Source organism: Aethalodelphis obliquidens, unplaced genomic scaffold, assembly GCF_003676395.1.
Source record: "Aethalodelphis obliquidens isolate GAN/ISIS:26980383/991018 unplaced genomic scaffold, ASM367639v1 scaffold11, whole genome shotgun sequence".
Taxonomy (NCBI): domain Eukaryota; kingdom Metazoa; phylum Chordata; class Mammalia; order Artiodactyla; family Delphinidae; genus Aethalodelphis; species Aethalodelphis obliquidens.
In genome coordinates this window covers 12,945,021-12,960,565 of record NW_020837955.1, presented here as the reverse complement: position 1 = coordinate 12,960,565, position 15,545 = coordinate 12,945,021, and the positions used below count along the sequence as shown (strand labels likewise).

General features: G+C 41.7%; 1 protein-coding gene across 2 annotated transcripts; it reads right to left on the bottom strand.

Annotated features, from left to right (window-relative positions):
• Nucleotides 1-4,673: 4,673 nt before the first annotated feature.
• Nucleotides 4,674-14,579, bottom strand: SLC35G1 (solute carrier family 35 member G1). 2 transcript variants are annotated; one of them, XM_027112090.1, is made up of 3 exons: nucleotides 14,388-14,579; nucleotides 9,700-9,880; nucleotides 4,674-7,703 (listed from the first exon to the last, which is right to left on the bottom strand). In XM_027112090.1, exons 1-3 carry the CDS (start codon nucleotides 14,512-14,514, stop codon nucleotides 6,965-6,967), a joined length of 1,047 nt encoding a protein of 348 aa, XP_026967891.1. In that variant the 5' UTR covers nucleotides 14,515-14,579; the 3' UTR covers nucleotides 4,674-6,964. The 2 variants fall into 2 exon arrangements, with proteins under 2 accessions (XP_026967891.1, XP_026967890.1); XM_027112089.1 differs by having other exon boundaries at nucleotides 14,337-14,578.
• Between the last annotated feature and the right edge of the window lie 966 nt (nucleotides 14,580-15,545).

Here is a 15,545-nt window from a genome sequence, read left to right as displayed (position 1 = left end):
ATGTCATGTTTGCATGTCATTTTGACCATTTTGAGGGCTTGACAATATTTGATGTTTCCTGTTTTGACTGTGATTGTACATGGCTACTGCTCAATAACTATTGATTAATAGATTGAAAGAAATAAAACTAAAATATATGCAGTGTTGTCACCACCTTCTATACTCTCACATCCAGCTCTTGCTACATGAGAGGGGAGGAGATAGGAGAAGGGCATACATACCTCCAAATCCCCAAATCAAGAAACAATCCTGGGATTTCCTGGTGGTGCAGTGGCTGGGAGTCCGCCTGCCGATGCAGGGGACACGGGTTCATGCCCCGGTCCGGGAAGATCCCACATGCCGTGGAGTGGCTGGGCCGGTGAGCCATGGCCCCTGAGCCTGCGCGTCCGGAGCCTGTGCTCCACAGCAGGAGAGGCCACGGCAGTGAGAGGCCCGCGTACCGCAAAAAAAAAAAAAAGAAAGAAACAATCCTTTTGGACTTCCCTGGCGGTCCAGTAGTTAAGACTCTGAGCTTCCACTCCAGGGACACGGGTTTGATCCCTGGTTGGAGAAGATCCTGCATGCCATGTGGCGCAGCCGGTAATAATAATAATAATAATAGTAATATTAATAAGTAAAAAGAAAAAAGAAAGAAAGAAAAAACAATCCTTTCACCACAGTGACAAACACCACAGTGTTTCCCTGTCCTGTATTCTACCCCAGCTAGGTAGGAGATGTGAGGTACTGGAAAGGTCAAGGTCTTTGGGATAAGACAGACTTAGGACAGTGGCTCAGTTCCATCACTTACTAGTGAGGGCACTGGAATTTACCAGGTAGGTGACCCTCTTCAACCTCTTTGAACTTTAATTTCCCAATCAACCCATCTCCCAGAGTTGGCAAGGATTGAATGAGACAAAGATCAAGAAGCTCTTGTCCTGGATGGGACATGTTTAATAAATATTACTTTCCATGTAAAAATAATTTTGGGGACTTTCCTGGTGGTCCAGTGGTTAAGAATCTGCCTTCCAATGCAGGGGACGCGGGTTCAATCTCTGGTTGGGGAACCAAGATCCCACATGCCGCGGGGCAACTAAGCCCTCGCGCCACAACTACTGAGCCCGCGCGCTCTGGATCCCGTGTGCCACAACTAGGGAGATAAGACTGCGTGCCACAACAAAAGAGCCCACGTGCCGCAGCTAAGACCCAACACAGCCAAAATAAATAAATAAATATTTAAAAAAATTTTTTTAATTAAAAAAAATCATTTTGGTGCTGTGGAAAGGCAGATATTTGGCTCACAGCTGGGCAATGTTTTGGGGGATCTTAGGGAAAATTCAGATTTTTCTTTTGTATTTTCTTCAGTCATGAAGTGGGAATTTAAGTCTGATTTGTAAGCTGGATAAGGGAAAGAGGAGAAAGTAAAAGGAAGTCAGTGATGGTGAGCCAGGTGATAAATCAGATTAAAACAATAAACATTTCTCTATGTATGTCTGTATGTATGTATATATCTCTCTATTTCTCTCTTTCATCCCCTCCTTTCTTTTCTGTCAAGTCATCTTATTGTTTTTGTTCTACCAGTTTTATTTTCTATTTTATTTTTGGACTAGGTTATATATCCACATAGCTCAAAATTCAAAAGGTATAAAAGGGGATGCAGTGAAAAGTCACCTTTCCACCCTGTTCTTCAGCCACCAGATTCTTCTCCCTAAAGGCAACCAATGTCACCAGATTCTTGTGTATCTTCCTGGAATATTGTTTACCCTCTTTTTACACAATTGATCACACACTCTGCTACTATCTGAAATCTTGCTTTTTTCACTTAATCTTGAAGATTATCCCACATCCATGCATGCAAAGCTCCCTTGCTCTCTCTTAATTTACTTTTTTTTTTCTTAACATCTTTATTGGAGTATAATTGCTTTACAATGGTGTGGCTGAATTTACTTTTAATGCCATTGTATTTTGTGTATGTACCATTACTTGTTTAACCAGTACCCTACTGAGGAACATTCAGGCTAGTTCTGTTTTTTGCTATTAAGTAATGTTGTAATAAATAATCTTGTATATGTCATTTTTCAGTAAGCAAGTATATCTATAAGACAAATTCCTGAAATGGAATTTCTGGGTGAAAAAATATGTGCATCTGTAAATTAATCGATGTCAAATTGCCCTTCATAGAAGTTGTATCAATGCATGTGCTACCCTACAGAGTAGCAAAGTCTTCTGAGTTTTCTAAAGTACACATACCAAGGAACCAAAGCACATACATAGGAAGTAATGGAGACAATCTGATATGACCCAATGACCATGGGCTAATTGGATTCTCATTGTTCCTTTGCTCTCTCTCGGGTACATAATCTGGACCTCTTATATAGATTTAGAGTTATTTAACTTCACAATTCTAAAATTAAACTCCACATTAAAGAGGTTTCTAATTTACAAACTGATATTTAGCTGCATTTCAGACTGTCAGAACCTCATGAAATAGAAGGAATGGGTTTAATCTTTGTTTTTTAAGGTTTCAAATTTGATACCTCTATGAAACCTATGGCTCAGAAAGCTTTTGGTCTTGCACCCCTTTACTCTCTTAAACATTTCTGAGGACTGGACTCCAAAGAGCTTCTGGTTCATGTGGGATATATATATTTTACAATATTTAAAAGCAAAACTAAAAAGTTTCCATTTGTTTATTTAAAATGATTCCATTATAACATAAATAATAACTTTTCTTATGAAAAGTAACTATTTTTTTTAATTAGTGATAAAAATAAGCATTGTTTCATAGTGTTGCAAATCTGGCTTAGGAGGTGACAGCTGGCATAGCACCTTGTGGAACCCAGTCGAACCTTTTCTTGTGGACTGGACTTCTATGGTAAAACATTTTCTGCCCTACCTTGATACCAGATATGTCTGCTCCTTACCCTCCTGCTATAAATCTTCACCCACCATTTCCAGGAAGTGATGGGCAGTGTCAAGATTCATGGGTTCTTTGTGAACTGGTTTTCCAAATCTGGTGTTCAAATAGGCTAAAACTTGAATGGGTCTTTGTGGATCACAGAGGGTCCCTCTTGCAGAACTCTAAGTGAATATGGTAGCTGTATTAGATTTGATGTAAGGGACCAAAGGGGTCATATAGTAGTGTGTTTGGGGTAACGCCCAGGCTTCACGTGCCCAGCCTACACTGTAATTACCAAATCATCATGCCCAGTACTGACCATGGCTCCATACACCTAGATCAGAGGCCAGCATGTTATCAAAGAGATCTGGCTCTTCCTACTGGATTACCCTCAGTAGACTAATTATGCTTATTGGGTGAAAGGATAAGAGGCTAGAAGAGCCATGCTGAGTTTGAAGAATGGTGCATGTGAAACACACAGAGAATCAGTCTCACCCCCCTAGTCAGAGCCAAGTGTGATACTCACAGAGCTAAAGCCAGAACTGGAAAGACGGTGACACCTATGGGTAAGATAAAAAGACTGGTGACCATTGGCAGCCCTACATGGGCAGATCAGGCAGAAAATTAGAGCTGTCAAACAGTAGAATTCTGTGCCAGCAGGAGGGAGCCAAATGAGGTTTGTAATCCGGAAAACAGTTCATACCATTCCCGGTGAGACTGCTCAGAGGGAAGGACCCTGCGCTAGGCATCATTTTGAAGAGGAAGTGAATGCTCAACTCTACCATAGTAACCACAGTTCAATACTTAAGTGTTTTTGTCCTCCTTTGGGGTCCACAAGTCCTTCTGTGACACTTATTTGTAACATGGGTTGGGGCAAGTAATATTTTTCTATTTAATAATTGAAGCAAATGAGGAAAACAGGCTCAAGGACACTAAGTGGAAGGGCCTGGCTGGAAAGTGATTACACCACACCCAGATCTTCAGACAGCTAATCCAGTGTTTTATCCATTCTTCCAAGGTGGACTAGTATGGGTGGGAGACGCTGGAGACAGTGGAAGAAACAGAAGCTCAGCTGAGCCGTTGGAGACTAAGAGGCTTGAGAGGGCAAAGAAGAGAGGGCAAAGAAAGCAGGCGAAACACAAAGGAAGGGATCTCTTGGCAAATGTGGGAGTTGGTGGGGAGACTGACCCGAGTATCAAATTTGTATTGGGACACAAGAAATTAAGTTGGAAAAGTAGGAATAGGGTTAGATGAATAATTTGGATGTGATGTGGTACATAAGAAGGCATGGCTATGGCTACATGAGAACCAGAGTAACAATGAAAGCAGGGCCTTAGGAAGATTAGTCTGGCAGTGGAACGAGGATCTGAGTGGAACAAAGAGTCTAGAAGCAGATAACCAGGATACTGTTGTGGTGATTCAGGTGTGAGGTGATAAGTCTCGGACTAAGACGGCAGCAGTGGAAAGGTGAGGAAAGAAGAATTCACAAGACAATAAGCAGACAGACACTCCATGACTTAGTAACAGATTAGCTATAGGAACAAAAGCTGCTCCAAGCTCTGAGGATCTAGAAAAATAAAGGCCTCACTGGAACATAAGATTAGGACCTTTATTTCTGAGACATTAGATTTGATGTAACAGTATCAGAGAGACAGATAAATAATTTGAAACTTATTACATCATAACTGAATGGCCAGAGGTCAATCTCTTTAAGAAGTACATTTTGAAGCACATGGATGAAAAAAAGAAATAAGGTATATTAGCTAGCACATATGCTATAATCATAAAAACCAAAATATAGTTTTCTTTCATATTAATTTTATTAGCAATTATAAAATAAAACCAGTTTATGAAAATAGTTCCCTTTTCAAGATATAGGAACTACAGTCTTTGCAAAATATACGCACCCATAATTGTTACAATACATATCCTTGTATATACCCTGGACATTATAAAAGTATTTAAGAGTCACACCCTGTAAAAGTTGGGAGAAGAAACATTTTCTCCAACTTTGGTCATATATTGTGACATTCAAGCACTTAAACCACACTGTTGAAATAAAACATGTCTCTAGTGTACAGGCCCAAAGGCATTTAACTTTCAAGGTCCCATAGGTTCTTTTATTGTGCAAGGTAAAGAACCAGGAGAGGGTTCCCTGAGAGTTCATTTACCTTATGTAGCTCAGGCAGTGGTTTACTTTCCGTACTTAATCATGGAACTAAAGGAGGGATCCCCTCCCTAGCATCCCTAAACATGGAGCATGTCTCCTACAAGAGGACTCTAACCCTTGAGCCCTAAGACACTCTAATTCTATAATTATCTAACATACTTGCAAAATGATGCTTTTGCTACTCTAAACTCTAATATTGCAGATTAGGCTAAAGTTATAAAGATAGTGTGACTTTCCTAAATAGACCATTTAGGATTTATCTGGTGGGAAGCACTTGGGAAGATCAGCAAGCCAAAAATTTCCTCTTGGAACTACTGGAAAAGATCCTTTTCTCACCAAGGCATAAACCTCAGAAGCCCAAGTTCTTTCTTACTTCGGAAGAATTGTGATGAAACAGTGGGAAAGAGCCTATAATCTTTCAAATCTGTAGGCTTAAGATAAGAGCTCTGACACAGTAAGAGCTGGAGACCATTATAGCCTCACCAGTAAAGGGTTCACTGTGACAAAGAGCCATTTGCGTGTACTCTCTACTTCCTGATTAATAACCTCCCAAGGTTTCCTAAATATTACATTCTCTCTTTAACTGCAGAATACTGGCCTGATGAAGTTCCAGACATAAAATGTGTTTGAATTCATGATGTTAGTATCATGGTGCAGCACTGACACTTAATATCATACTGATATACTAGAATTTAACAGTGATTTTTGTTTTCCTATTGAAGAAACTACAAAAATCAATCGACCATGGATTCACAGGTCTTTACATTTACTATATAACATGAAGCATTATTATATATAACTCCATAAGGGAAAAAGACTACAAAAATAAGTTTACTAGGATTACTGTATTTTAAAAAGTAATTTAAAAAAAATATACTCCAAAGTCCCCTAAGTATTTGGTTTAGAAGGTAAGAGAGGTATCTTAATAGGGTGAACCATAAGGAACTATGGTTTTTGTAAGTTAAAAAGGTAAAATCTCATCAATTTCTTACGGTTCAACCTAATAAAGCCCTGAGAAAATTTTATTTGGCATCACACCATAAATTCAAGGAGAATTTATAGAAAATCACATTTCTAGTATAGGGAAAACACTTCAGGATGGAAATGTGCACACTGGCCATGCCAAGATTTCTTTCTTATGATTTTTAAACACCTTAACTTAGAAAGTTAAGAAAAATTTAGTGCAGTTTCAAAAAAAAACAGAGGACAATTAGACTTACAGAATGTAGCTACAGATGATAATGCCACTAAAACAGAAAACTATTAGCCAAATTTGGTGATTTAAAGATTTTTTTTAAGTTTATGTATGAAAATTTCAGCATTAGAGTGAAAAGGCACAAATATGGGTTAAAAGAATGACAATAATTTATAAAAGCCTTGAAAATAAGGCTAATTCATTTGTTTTATTAATACCATTAAGTAGGCACCTACTCCAGCTTTGGCCTCCTAAATGGGATTACATTTCAAATGAATTCTCAACACAACACTAATTATACAGCAGCATTATTATCAATAACTTTCTTAGCCTCTACACTGCTAAAAGAGAATCTAAAATTTCTTCCCACCTATATCCCATCAGTACCAAAAATACACTTTTAAAAATTACATATATTTATACTTAAGAGTCATAAAAAATTGTGCAGTTTTTCTTCAACTAATGATGTGTTCTCTTACCAAATGCCACCCCAACAACCAAAGCCAAAACCAAAACCAAAAAATAACTGACACACACAAAAAATAATAATTGCTACACCCAACTGACTGGCTATCCTCAACTAATTAAAGACATACCATATTCAAAAATGGTACCTTAACTATGAAATGTATATAGTCAGTGAAGTAAATGGACATTTTCCAGGTGTGTATGCGGGTGGTAAGTCTCAACTGGGTGATGGTGTACCCATTTCAGCAATGATGCTTTATTTGGAGCTCTGGTACCATTTACGAACGGCCGCTCCAATGCTACTGGCTACTACGCATAAGGAGCCACCCACTGTCCACCACGACGGCACATCATGAAAGAAAATAATCTGAAAGATAAAAGCGAAGACCACATCCATAGTCTTCATTAATGCTACTAGTCCTGCTTTTTCTATTTGAATGGCTTTTGCGAGAAACATCTGACCTCCCAAACCAAACAGCCCAATTAGTATGAGAAATAGCCTGTCCAACCCACAGTGCGGCAGACTCCACTCTCCTAATATAGAAAGGGCAACGATGCACTCGGTAAGGCCAGCTACTACATAATACCAAATGCTCAACATGTAGTCCACAGATGTCCCTATTTTCCTTAGGATGACTAAAGTCACGGCAGCAAACACAGCGTGTACAAGTGCTGCGAAAGCACCCTTCAGGTGAACTGAATAGTCTTTATCCGTCTCCACGACTTCGGAACCAAACAAAAATGGCGGCCTCACGATAAGGATCACTCCGGTGATTGTGAATGCAGTGAAGACAGCGTCCCAAGGGCTATACTTTTCCTTGAGAAATATGCAAGCAATTATAGATGTAAACACTGGACAGCTAAATGAGATAACCGTAGCGTCAGCGAGGGATGTTGACTGGTAGGCGTAGTATAAAAGGATCATGGCACTAGAACCAAGGACTCCTCTGAGAAGGAGGAAGATTCGTTGACCTTTGGGGCCTATAAACCCAGTTCTGTAAATTCAAAGGAAGGAATGCATATTAAATGAACTCGGTATTTGTTTTCAAATTACATTTTTAAATTAAGCATTATCTTAAAGTCCTAACTATCAGAAAACAAGGCAATAGTAAATTAATTATGTCTACAACTATTATACACCTTTTAGAAAGTGTTTCCTAAATATAGCTAATGACATTAAAGTGTTCACAGTAGAATCAAAAATAGCACAAGAGAAATACATAAATAGTATAAGTCAGCAAATATAGATATTATTTTCCCTAGGTATAGGTACATGCCTGCAAAAAAGACAAAAAGGAAAATATACTGAAATGTTCATCATGGTTATACCTTAATAGGTGGACTCATAGGTAATTTTCCTTTCTATTTATTTTCCCCAAATTTTCTATAATGAAAAGTGTTATTTTTATAATAAATACAATTTCATTATTTAGCTGCCCTGTATAAGAAAACTTGGGAATGCGAGTGTGCTTTCTCAATCTTAGTGAGTTTTTCTGTTACAGCTGAAAGCAATGCTAAAATTTATTTCAGCCATTGAATATGAGACAACTTTTCATTGTTCTCCTTAGGAAAAGAGTTAAAATACGCTGGAAAAGAAACTGTAGCATTCGGATAAATATAACAACTGCTGCTCAAATGCTTTACACTTAAATATTTACAAAGCAGAGTACTGTGTAAGTTCCTGGCTAGGTGCGGCTCTCTGGTCTGTGCCAGAGCTGGCCTTTTTAGAGCAGCGTCTAGGCTTGACATAGGGAGCCCTTGGTCTCTGGAGTTAGAAATGAAAGTGTGGTCACCTTTGGTCCATACTTTGAAAAGCTGAGAGTTCTTCATGATAGTGAAACATAAAATGGGTCAAAACAGATTAGTGCCAACAACTTAAGAAAATTCTTCTAAGTGCCTTCCTGCCAATACCTTTACTCCAAAATGGAGAGAATGATTGTGTTAGCATCAGTGGTCTGTTGCCACCTTTAGACATTTCTGAAGTCTTACCTACCATCATTTCCTAAAATATTGTGACTTGTCCACACCTACACGGGAATTTCTGACAATATTTCTGATCTTAGAGGATTTTCACCTTTTTTTTTTTTTTTTTTTTTTCACCAAAGACTTGGGATAAGGAGTGAAACTATTCTAAGTAAATCTGCACTGAGTTATAGATACAAAGAGACTTTGGTAGCAAGTGACTGAAGCTTTTAATCTGGAGTTTAAGCATCTTTACCCAAAAAGAAAAAGAGCCAGACAGCCACCAGGAACCCAACAGGCGCTCCTCCCAGGCGTCTAAGTACACGCGGGTCTGTAGAGGTTACAACAGTGTGGGGGAGGTATAATTTTCCCCTGGGGAGGGTGTGTGTATGGGGTCCATGTAGAAGGGGAAGGGAGGCTGGGCGGGGAGAGAAGAGTAAGGATGGGGACTACAGTTTTCGTACAGGGTAGAGGACAAAGGATATCATTCCCTCCAGTTTACAGATGAGGACACTGAACAAGAAAAGAGCTAAAGAGGCCTTTCTCAAGATCCCCTTTCCCCTTTCCCATGGCACCCTAGTGGGAAGACCTAAATATTATTACTGTAACCTTCTGTCTGCCCTGGTAGGAGAGCAGCCTGTTCTACTTAAAGAAACCTCTGACACTAGGAGACACTACTGTTTCCTCCTGTTTACTTTTTTCTTCCAAATACTAGTTACGCCAAAGGAAAGAGGGAGGGTGGTACAAGATGGGGGGAATTGTACAAGGAAAGCTTTGTTCTCAAAATAGGGGGTGGTAAATAACTGAATCTCTTTCTCCTCCTTTGTTTGGGCATGTGGTTGGTGCTAATGAGAGCATCTTCTGTGGGTGGATCCTTGTGACTTTTCATTAATCTGAGCCAAAGGGTGTAGGGACTGGTAAAGCTATGAGAGAGATAAAGCAGAGTCTGTAGAGTAGATAATTTAAGCAGGTCAAAAGATTTACAAACATTTATTAATACCTTCTACTTTGCAGGTAAGAAATACTTACTTTCTGTATATTAAGCAAGGGATAATGATTAGCATTTGGAACACACATCGGAATGCACTAATTTCTACAGCGTGGATGTCTTGCACTTTTTTAACAAATAAAGAGCCCACTGAGAAGAGGAACGCAGACAATAATGTGTAAAACAAGCCAAGTCCAGGACAGGGTGCTTTCTTCTCAGCTTCTGAAAAAGATTAAATTCTGGTTAGTCCTTGCTTCCAAGGGTATGTTTAATCACTTTTACTTAGAAATTGAGAAAAATGGAACAATATTAATAGCTAACAGCCTACAAAAATTACCTCCTAAGCATATCCGTTCTCTGGATCTGAACCATTTTCCCCACGAAGAATAAAGAACCATAGACAAAGGGCAACAATTTAAACCTACCTTTTTAGAATGCAGTTCACCCTATAAAATGGATCTCTTTGTCTCACTGAAGACTCATCCCTCACTCCTAAAGTCAAAAGGAAGTAAAAAGCTTGCCAAGATGGTGAAAGAAATCTTTAAGAAATGCTTATCAAGATGGCTAGAGAAAAATGCTTCCAAGTGATATTTTATATCATCTCATTGGTGAACTCGGCTTTATGTAGAAAGTGTTCTTTTCTGGAAAACAGGTCCTAACTGTGTGATATGGCTACTTCTTGATTAGCTGACTTCCCCCACAAGCCTGTAAGCTCCTCCAGGGCTAAGATCTCAGCTGCCCTGTTCAGGCCTGGCCCATGGAAGACCCTGAATAAATAATTGCTGAAGGAAATAATATAAGAAAATTTCGTGGAATGATGTAGGGTCTAACACCACAGGCAAAAGCATAATCTGAGAAGGCTCTCTGTTTAGTTATTTTGAACAGTTAAGGAGATCTTAAAGTTTTCACGGTTTACGACTTATCTTCCATTTAGAACATAAACTCTTTGAGGCCAGGGGCTAGGTTATCTATCCCTCTGACTTAGTACTTAAAAGTGCTTAAAAGTGCTTAAAAATTTAAAAAAACAAAAAACAGGACTGCCATCTAATTCTTGGTTTGATCTGAACCAGGAAACTTCTGCTTTCTCCAGGGCATCAAGTATTCAATCCATTAATGACAGTCTGTAGGAGCAGCCACTGCCTCTGTCTTAAACAGCTGCCTAAGACAGGAGTAGAACCTGCTTTCAATCTCACCCCCATCATTCAGAGGACAGCAAAATGCAACAGGGTAAGCAGAGAACTTAAAAGATAGGCCACACACTGAGGAATATTTTTTTTTTCTTTTTTGAAACGAACACAAAAACAAGGACAGAATAGGAAGGAAACACAGTACTGGCCCTTGTTAGTTAAGAGCATAGCAGAGGTGAAGGATGTGTAGGCACATGCAATTTGTAGTAAAACAAGGATTATCATTCCAATCTAGGAATTTACAATGGGTTACTCAGCCATAAAACAGTATTGCACAAAGTTTGTTTGTTTTAATGCCCTTTTCTGATAAACACAAACACCAGGTAATACATTTCAACATCCTCATGTTAATTAGATACCTTTGCCCACAAGTGACAAACAGTTTGCAAAGTGGGACCAAACTCTGATGATCCACAATCTTCCTGGGGGTACACTTCAGCCTTTGTAGTAAAAGATGCCATTCTGGTCAGTGGTCTCCACCTTTTCCTGTTCTAGGTGTACTGCTGAAGAGAATGACCTGGAGCTAGCAGTCATCACGTAATAGGTTATCCATTATAAGTACCCGAATCCTCCACGTTGTGTTCTATATCTATGTGCTCAGATACTGTAGGAACCAAACTGCACATACCCACTCAGCCCATGAGAAGGAAGCTTTAGAAGACTTCCAAGTTAAGCACCACAAAATACAGGTATTGGCTCTGGTCAGCCTTAGAGGTCAGTTTCTGAAATTTCAGAATTCAGGTCCAAATAAAATAGTTTTCTTTCTATAAATTTATTTATTTTTTATTTTTGGCTGTGTTGAGTCTTCATTGCTGTGCGCGGGCTTTCTCTAGTTGCGGTGAGCAGGGGCTACTCTGCGTTGCGGTGTGCAGGCTTCTCATTGCGGTGGCTTCTCTTGTTGCGGAGCACAGGGTCTAGGCACATGGGCTTCAGTAGTTGTGGCTCGCGGGCTCTAGAGCGCAGGCTCGGTAGTTGTGGTGCACGGGCTAGGTTGCTCTGCAGCAGGTGGGATCTTCCCGGACCAGGGCTCGAACCTGTGTCCCCTGCATGGGCAGGCGTATTCTTAACCACTGTGCCACCAGGGAAGCCCCAAAATAGTTTTTCTTAAAAGAAACCCAATCCTTACATAGAACCTACACCCTCAGAAAGAACAGAATAGGAAGATCGAGGACAGAAAACATCTCCCTGGTCTATATTTCAAGGATCTTCTCCAACCTAAACTTTTAAAATTTTCTCCAGGAATATTTTAACTTAACATGATATTTTAACTCTTTTAAAACTTTAAGTTACAAGGTCTAGTTTAACTTGATTATTTGTTATAAGACTGAGGACTGGTTCTCCTCAGGCAGACCTCAGTCTCTTACAGAATAGTAATTTCAATTCTCTCTGTCAAAGGAGATGGACAAGAGAGTAGCATAATCCAAAGAGGCATCTGCCTATGTAATATGCTTCCATGACCATATTCCACTGAAAACATATCTAATAATTTGGCAACTCTAAATAATTCAAGTTAAGTAAGTGGCCACAGTGCGATTTCCTGAGTCAGAAGAAAACTGAAAAGTTGCTCACTTTCTCTATCCTCTGCTTTAAACTGGTGATTCACTACTCAGGTTGGGAATTAGAATCAACTGAGGAACTTTTAAAACTTCAATGCCAGCCCTACCCTAGACCCACTGAAATAGGACCTCGGTCACTGTAAAAAGCTCTACTGGTTTCAGGGCCACTGCTACCCTAAGGAACTCACTCCTTCCAGGGGGATGTGAGGCACAGACTTAAGACAACTTCTTCTCCTTGCTTCAGTCTAAGACCCACACTGTCCCTCAAGAAAATAAACAGATGTCTTAGGATAGCTGTGTGCTGTCTGGGAAGGTTATACAAGAAGTAAGAAAAATGGGTAACAGTTTCAACCTGAACTTGAAAATGAACTTTCTTGAGATAACCAATTGGGTTAAGAAGCTAAAATGATACTGTCACAAAGTTCAATGACCACAGTATGGTGGGGGGGGGGGGTGTTAAAGTGTTTCTATGGCAATCCCGTTTTTGGAATATTATCTGGTCACTTTATCTAAGTCTTATTATTAGCAACTTTCTTTGAAATTAAAAGACCCCTCAAGATTCTTAGGTGCAACTGCTTACGTAGGTTTTGCCACCTTCTGCCTGAAGTATGCCTCTTTGGTTCACAAACAGGGGAATCATTTAAAAGTTTGCAAGGACTAACTCAGCAGTCCATCGTAACAACATTCAGCCATAGGATGCTAAGATGAGAAGCTGACTTCTTCAAAGCTGCACATCTGGTCAGCTCAGCTGAAGGTAACCCTTACATAAATGATCAGAAACCTGATCATTTCTCTTAGCATGAAGGACAAAAATGCAGCAAGAACCATCTCCCTGGGGTTTGTCTCTCCACAAAATGTGTGAATTTTCTGACTCTTAAGAAGTGCAGACAGAAAGCGGGATCGGCTAAGAGACATAGAAATCCCAGGTCACACTTAAGGGAGGTGATCCAGAGGATGAGGTGGTGCAGACTGTGTAATTTTGTCTTGAAAGGACATCTGCCTATTTCTCTTTTCTTTGAGGAAGCTGCTCCAGGTGGGTGGTGGAGTTTAAGGAGGAATGTGCTTGGGGCTAGGAGAAAGGGCTCTGGGCTGGGTCGCTAGCAAACTGGGATCCTATCCCTGGTGCTGCCCGGACCCGTGAAGTGTCTCATCCACACATGCTAGATCTTCGAAAAAACAAAACAAAACAAAAAAACCCTCCCAAAGCCCTCACCTTCCCAGGCCTCAATTAAATCATCTGTGAAAGGAAGACATTGAACAAGATAAAGGCTTTCTCACACGGGGTCCCTGGCTTTGGAGGCGGGTCCGTGAACCTCTTACCTGTGTTTGTAAGATTGTGCCTCTGTCTCATTTTGCATCAGTTGCTACAAATTCCTTGTAACTCAAAAAGGTTAAGAACCAGTAGTAGTCCCACTCAACTCTGCCTTCCCAAGATTCTAAAACTCTGAGAAAAACGTTTTTCTAGACTCGATGCTTTTCAACTTCCTCTTCAAGCAACACCGTTTACATTGAGATCAGTTTTCTTGCTTAGCTTCCTCCCAACCTCGGCCAGCTGCGGGATGGCCTTTCTCCCTGACTCCCAATCTCGGGCAGGGCGCACCGAATGGCAATCTGAGTCCATGATCCTGCCCGCAACACTTTAATCACTTTAATTATAAGAACAGTTTCAGAATCCCAAATGGATTCCAAAACAATCAGAAACTTTCTCCGCTCTTCCCGCCGACGGGGGCGCGGGGGGCTTCTGCTTTACAGCCCGCACCCCCCCCGCCCCCAGGTGACAGCACGAGGGTGTTCACGAGCTCCGAGCAGGGTGGGAAGGGGGGGGGCGCGGTCCACACGGGGCCCCCGGCCGGCGGCTGCGGGGACCCCCACCGCTGGCGCCCGCCCGGTCCCCCACGGGCGAGACCCGCACCAGGGTCCGTGCGCCGCACTCACCCTGCTCCGCGCGCGAGCCGCACGGCAAGGAAGGACACTGCCAGCACCCACCGGGGCCGGGCGTCTCCGCTACCTCGGTGGCCGCCGACTCTTGCCTGGAGCCCGGGGGCGGGATGTCCACCAGCGGCAGCCCGGACTCCAGCCGCTTGGCGGCCCCAGTGTCGTCCACGGGCCGCATCGCCCAGCCGGCGATCTCCCCGCGGCCACCGCGGCGTCTGGCGCCGGCAGCCGCGGCTCCACTGCTCCGCTCTTCCGGCCCGCGGAGGTGGCGGTGCGGCGCATGCGCGTGCGGCCCTTTCGCCTCCCCACCCCCTCCACGGGGAACCGCGCTCGTCCTCTGCTACCCTCTCACCTTCAGGTCCCCGAGGGGAGGGCCGGTCGCCTCCCAGGTCAGCTGCGGTGCCCGGGCCTGGCCCCAAGGCGTCCACCCCTCTGCTGCAGTCTGGCTAGAATGGCGAGCGTCTTGGAGTCATCCTTCCCAAGGCACACTAGACCTCTTTCTGTCATTGCGAAAGGAGGCAGGGACCCCCGCGGGTCGTGTAATCTTCTCTTAGGGCGGCCAGTCGGGAGGTTAGGGGAGTATGCATTTATTTCTCCGTGTGGCGCCGCATTCAGCACCTCTAGGAAACCCTGAAGACCTTGCCAAGCACTGTGCCTGTCTTTGAAGGATCGTGGGTTTTATCTGTTTTCTGTCGTTGCCACTTATCCAAGGAGAGTAGAATTTTACTGGTTTTAGGTTTTAAAAAAAAAAGATTAGCACGTAACCATACGGGATATGTATCTATAAGACTGGGGCAGAACCCATTTATATGTTTTTTGTAACCGTAGGCATTCATTATTGATCTTTATTGTCTGTATTTCTGTCTGCCCATCTCTTTTCCTTCCTCATTTACTTCGTCCTCCCTCCCTCCCTCCCTCCCTTCCTTCCTGTTGTCAACCAAGTCATCCTAATTTGGTTAGAAATAAAATTCCAATAACCTGATATAACTGCACCTGGTAAAATCAAAGATTTATGTCATTTGGCCCTAGGATTCACTAATACCCTCTTTATGTTTACGTAATTCTTTTTTCATCTCTTTGTTTGCTTCAAATGTGAAAAGAGAGTCTCTGGGCAAGGATGAACCTGTCTAAACTGTTCTAGGTCCAAGTTCAAGCAGGTTACTAAACAAGAGAATGAGGTTTGCTTTTACTTAGATATTTGCACAAAGG

What these genes read in the sequence shown, in the direction of transcription:
- SLC35G1 (XM_027112089.1), bottom strand. Translation starts at nt 14,514, where the DNA reads ATGCGGCCCGTGGACGACACTGGGGCCGCCAAGCGGCTGGAGTCCGGG. An exon ending in CGGCTCGCGCGCGGAGCAGG is followed by an intron (nt 9,881 to 14,336) that starts GTGAGTGCGGCG and finishes AATCTTTTTCAG; the next exon opens with AAGCTGAGAAGAAAGCACCC. An exon ending in CCTTGCTTAATATACAGAAA is followed by an intron (nt 7,704 to 9,699) that starts GTAAGTATTTCT and finishes TTGAATTTACAG; the next exon opens with AACTGGGTTTATAGGCCCCA.